Raw genomic sequence first — 6,000 nt, forward strand, 5'->3', positions numbered from 1 at the left:
TTCAGTGGCGGTTCCTCCCAACCTAAAAGAATTTCATTTAACTCATTTGTATATTGAAATTTTCACTTTTTCCTAGAATAACCGTACCTATTGATTGTGCAACACTTTTCTGTTGGATTGTAGAACCATATTGTTACCAGAATGTATGTGCTTGTATTGTATTACGGCAGTTGTGATATATGTAAAAGAATTATCTCTTTGAACCAAGAGTAATGCCGGCACTATTAGTAAATGTTTTATATTTTAGTTATCTGAAAAGGTGTGTACCTACACGATTTGTGATAGTAATTGTAGAAACATTTTCTTATGCATGTCAAGTTTACCTGTTAGATTTCTATTTTCGATCAGTTTGTTTTAATTGAAATGGGAATGTTTATATCTGATATATTTTATTTAATAATATAATCGAATTCTTCTCATAGTTAAATTATTGCATCACAATAAGATATAAATATTTCTGAAATGAGAGATCTGCACATACTGTTAGACTCTTACATTTTCTCTTGAATTTCTGTTAACCTATTTAATTTCAAATAAATGATACGCCAAAGTGATTCTGGCACTCTATAGCTGCAAACCATCAATTTAAAAGATATTCATGCGAGCATTAACTGCATTAACTTTTTGCATTCTTTGTAAGCCTGACTAATCATCAGGAAGTTAGAAAACAGACTCAATTTGTATTTAAATTCCTCGAGGGAGTAATTGCAACGTGAGTCACTTTAAGTGGATGCAATTGAGAAACCGTAGTTTTGTGTTCATTTTATTTTGAAAGTAGCGCCCAACAAATTTTTCGTTTGAAAATGAAACTTTACAAACTAAATTGTTAAAATTCAGACATTTTGTGAAAACCTTGGAAGTATTACTGAATCTATGATATTTCTGTCTTGAATCTTTAGATAAATCACTTTAAAAGTCCCTGTTATTAACATTAAAATTAAATTAATGTACTGGTTGTTCCGAAAATAGGGATCGAATATCATATTTTTTGAATATCATATAGTTGGATACAGAACGAGTTAAAGTATGTCATTTTCTTCTTATATTGCATAGTTTGTGTTTTATTGTGGAGGTCTAATTTAGGTTTGATTTAAAGTTATTGTCAACAATTTTTGTTTGGTTGAAACTTCTTCAAGCGCGTGCGACTCGTTTAGGAAAATATCTATAGCAAATAAATTGCCAAAAAAGGGATCGAAAGTTATCATATTCGCTTTAAAAATGACGTCAAGCCAGAACGCTGTTTTACTGGCTGTGACGTCAAAGGGTACGTCGGATAGAATTTATACTATATCTATAGATAGAATATATAGTTATATGGCCATAACCAGCACAGATAAGTATAATATGCACTTGCGTATTGCATATGAGCAAGCTAAGCGTCTTTAAGACATACATTCAATCACAGATGAAATATAAACTAATAAAGCTTGTTTGATTGGATCTTCCGGCTTCTGAATTTCAATTTCTAAACAATCGATTATGGCGTAAACTTTACTAAGTACATATACTTAATGTGCACGGAAAGGTATAAGTGACGTAATTTAGGTTTATCACACGACATCCAGACTATTAAAGTCTTGAACCGCCCCTAATCAATGGAAGGGATTTTGCAAAAATTCTACCCGCTATAGTTGCGGAAATCTCAATATCATCACCTAGTTCAGCAGAAGTTTTGTCAAGGCGAATTTTTTGAAGAAGTAGATAATTATTTGCAAAATCCAATTTTGTACTCCATCTCGATGTAAATCGATTATAAATAAAGTGTCATTATTTATTACCAGGTATATTCAGGTATAATCTTGGATTATTTTCGATTTTGAAAAGTGTGCTTTAATGTAAATTGCTTGTGCTCCGCATTGGTAGCTTCCCCTTTTATTGCAGATAATGCGATACTAGTATTTGAGCACTTAATAGAACTCTGACTAACTGTAGCTGTGGGAACGTTGTATTGAGATGACATACTTTTATACTTTGGTATTAAATTTACTTGTAAGGCTATTGATATACCACGACCAGTGAAGTGTTCTGTTATTGTAACATCTTTTATTTGTTCCTGATAGTACAATTTCTCCTCTTCATATAATAAATTTACGTCAGGCGTTTAAATATAAATACGACTTTTTGCGGAAACATCTGTCTAGTTCCGCCGAGCTGCCTTCAACCACAATTTCTGTTTATTTTCGTTTAATGGAACTTTTATAAATGTGTTTTTCTGGTGTGGACATAGTGATGCTTGTGCATCGTGGCACCATACAGTGTCGATAAACCCTTTTAATTTCAATAATTAAGTAACAAGCAAAGCGTTTAAACTTGCTGATAAATTCGTTATGGCTAGGCAGAATAAAGAAAAAAATTGTAGGACCCTTATTTGTTCGTCATTAATCAATTTTACCGAATAAAAAAAATGTGCATCGACCCTATTCATATAAGAGAAATAACATATTTTCTATCCCGCTTTGTTATGAATCTATTGAGTTTAAAAACAAAAATATTTTTTTTGCTATTCAAATTGTTTATTAATATAAAAGTTTGTACAGTTTCTACTTCAGTTGTAACCACATAGAAATTGGCCTAACATTCAACGAGCTTTTTTGACAATAACAAACACTGTGGTAAGAAAACGTTAATCAGACTTGAGAAGTACAGTCAAATATAAAATTATATCCATCTGCCATAAAAAATAAGTTTTATTTAATTTAGCTTTAAAATGACCAAAATATAATCTAGAAATGTATTAAAATAAAAAATAGCAAGAACGATGTTTTTGCGAATTTGGAAAGAAAATCTGGAAATTATTGAAAATGGTTAAATGCATGGAGAAGCTTTGGTTATTTTTAATCACAGACATCTGAGTAGAAATTATAAATACTTTTCCGGTTATGAAAATCGAACATACAGTTAGGACGTATGGAAGTACAAACAATAATTTTAAGAAAAAACACTAAAAACTCTCGGCCACAAGCATTGCAAGGGAAGATACATTATTAAAGACTCCAAAATTAATTAAATGTCAAATTTCACAAATCACAGTTATTCCATGCACAGAAAAACTTTGTTATGATAGACAGTCAAATATGTACCATTGCCCAACAGGAAGTTGAAAGAGGATTAATAAGGCCATTCCCTCCAATGAGGCAACTTTTGTGACCAATAATTCAATAGTTCAGATGGTTTAACTCAGGGGATCTGGCAGGCCAACAAGGTTCTGAATATCTATATATGGGTTGAATGTAAATCTGTCCCCGTTTTGATACGGGTAGTTCGTTCACAAAATAATGATCAAATTGTGTAAAAACTGTTAGTAACGATCGACATTCATAAATTGATGGAAAATTAGTAAAATAGCGAAGAAAATATGGTCCAATATATAGGTCTCTAAGTCGAATGAAACTATAAGCATTTTTCAAAACTCACCGTTTCATGTGCTCAGTTACTATGTGTCTCTTTTATGTTATAAAAAACGATTGTTTTACTCGATATTTTATACTATTTTCCAAATATTTTAGAGCCATTTATATATCTTTGTTCAGTGTGGGCCTCAGTAGAACAAAGGTAAAAAAGAAAAATATGTTAGACTTCAGACTTTATTTTGCATAAAACGCAGAACTTCACATTCGTTCTTAAACAATTCAAAGACTGAAATTTATATACCAAGACAGGCGATGAATACACATTTTTATGGGTCAATATCAAACTCGAGTCACCCACTTTTTCATAGCATCGATGTCAAAATTTCGAAAACTGTATTTTTGTATGTAAAATTCTAAGGTCAAATGGAAAAAGTAAAAGAAATGACTATTTCGATGCCTCTAGAATGGAATATTTTCTGGTTTACTAACGTTGGGGCGCCCTGTATATTTCATGTTGACCTAAGCCGAATGCTTTGAAAAGGACTGAAAATAATTTTATAAGTAAATATACCGATATAATGTTAACAACAGTTTTAGTCAGTGTGCCTTACATGACGTTCTCCAATTCTTTCAGTAGCTGCTTTCATGCGATTAAGCAGTTTAATTTAGTCGTAGCAATGCGTTCAGTGCTTCACCCCATGTCTTCTCAGGAAATTGGAAAATTGTGCCTGATTGAATTAGATCACATGTTTATTAAGGTTTTACTTCTATATGCAAAATAAGCACCACGGGGTTTTTACTTCTATTTGCAAAATAAGCATTTACATTACCCTCAAATAATATGTTTATTTAGCAACCATTAGTTATACGACAAGAAACATCAAATATTTTCCACTCTATTAGCCGCTACAAGTTATAATTTTTTATTACGGTAACTAATGTATATATTAGGAACAGAATGTACTTTGTATTTTTTATTCTAGGCAAAAACGGAAGAACATCTACAGAAAGAAAAACAATGGCTGGATGCAGAAAGGGTGTGGCTAATGCATAGAGGTGGCTTTGCCGCGGCCAGAAAAGAGTTTGATCCGAATTCCGATCCGGGAAAGATCACAATCAAGCTGGAACAGTCTGGAGATATTCTGCTGGTGGATGAAGATGATATCGAAAAGGTGAGTGCAACTGTTTTAACACCGTGAAAGAAAATAATATTTAGATTATTGCTTATTTTGAAAGAGCCAATAAGTTAACTGAGCCTTAAGAAATAAATCACGCCTAAGCATGTATTTTTCAAAAGTTTGTTCATTGTTTGTTTCTTAATTTTTTTGTCGAAATGTTGTTATAATTTATTGGTGGTGGAAGTTGTTGGCTATGAGTTAAATGATATTTTCCTTACCTAATATAATTGTATAACTGAACATGAAACTGAAATAAAATGTATTTTAAATAAAGAACAAAACTTGTGGCTTTTACTAACGTTTTATCTGTACTGTTTTCAGGCCAATCCTCCCCAATTTGACCGAGCAGAAGATTTAGCAGCTTTGAGACACTTAAATGAGTCCAGTGTGCTACACACCTTACGTCAACGGTATGCGACCAATTTGATTCACACTTATGCTGGATGCAGAACCCTCTTAGTGATCAATCCGATGGCTCCTTTGGCCATATATTCGGAGAAGGTAAATAACGTAGAAACATTTCTCAAGCTTTTTTGAAAGTAGGTTTCTTTTCGTTTCCAATATTTTTTAGTACTTTGGAAGTTTTTGGACCTGTTGAAAACAAGCTTTTGTTTAACTCTGGCAACAACAACGAGAAACTATTGAATGTTCTTTTTTATATTTAGGTGGTTGCACTTTTCAAAGGTTGCAAGTCAGAAGATATGCCGCCTCATATCTATTCAATGGCTCAGTCGGCCTATCATAACATGCAATCAAGTCGCAGGGATCAATCCTTGGTATTCCTTGGTCGATCCGGAGCTGGAAAAACGTCGAATTTTCGTCACTGTGTCCAGTATCTAGTGACTGCCGCAGGTACTGCCAACAATGTGCTTAACTTAGAAAAGTTGACCGCCATGTGGACTGTATTGGAAAGTTTTGGCAACTGCAAAACTGTGATGAACACAAATGCAACCCGATTCACCCAGATTTTCAGCGTGGATTTTGATCAGGGTGGTGCTATATCATCGGCAAGTATTCAGATCCTTCTCCTAGAAAAGAGCAGAATTGCGAAAAAAATTGATGGAGAATCGACTTTTCATATCATGAACCGTCTGCTTTGCGGTGTTGAAGGCTCATTACGCAAAGAACTGTTTCTCGATAGCATATCTGGAAATGAGAATAATTTATTAATGCATTTGCTGCAAAAACATGAAGACAAGCAGAGAGCCCAGCAGGAATTCATCAAAACCTGTATGGCATTGCAGGCTTTAGGCATTTCGAATGGTGAACAGAAAGTGATTTTCTCAGTCTTGGCAGCCATTTTTCATTTGGGTTGTGCAGGAGCTGTTAAAGGTAATTAAAAATATATAGTATATTTAAGCCTTTATGAAAATTAAGTAAAATCAATTCCTGGGCTTCAGTCATTTATTGTCTATTTATCAATTAAAATACGTTTCGGTGTTTTCCACCATCATCAGTTTCTATGTGTAGCG

At 33.2% G+C, this 6,000-nt stretch overlaps 1 protein-coding gene across 3 annotated transcripts in view; it reads left to right on the forward strand.

Annotated features, from left to right (window-relative positions):
- Window positions 1–6,000, forward strand: part of LOC109537778 (unconventional myosin-XVIIIa) — a 158,599-nt gene that overhangs the window by 75,879 nt on the left and 76,720 nt on the right. For all 3 annotated transcript variants that reach the window (XM_019904657.2, XM_019904659.2, XM_019904658.2), the window contains 3 exons: window positions 4,334–4,522; window positions 4,850–5,029; window positions 5,194–5,860. In XM_019904657.2, the coding sequence (XP_019760216.2) occupies window positions 4,334–4,522; window positions 4,850–5,029; window positions 5,194–5,860 (1,036 nt within the window). The remainder of the gene's footprint in view (window positions 1–4,333; window positions 4,523–4,849; window positions 5,030–5,193; window positions 5,861–6,000) is intronic.

The sequence above is a fragment of the Dendroctonus ponderosae genome, unplaced genomic scaffold (assembly GCF_020466585.1).
Source record: "Dendroctonus ponderosae isolate FM_Combo_2020 unplaced genomic scaffold, Dpon_F_20191213v2 Dpon_F_20191213_4, whole genome shotgun sequence".
In the NCBI taxonomy this organism is placed as follows: Eukaryota; Metazoa; Arthropoda; class Insecta; order Coleoptera; family Curculionidae; genus Dendroctonus; species Dendroctonus ponderosae.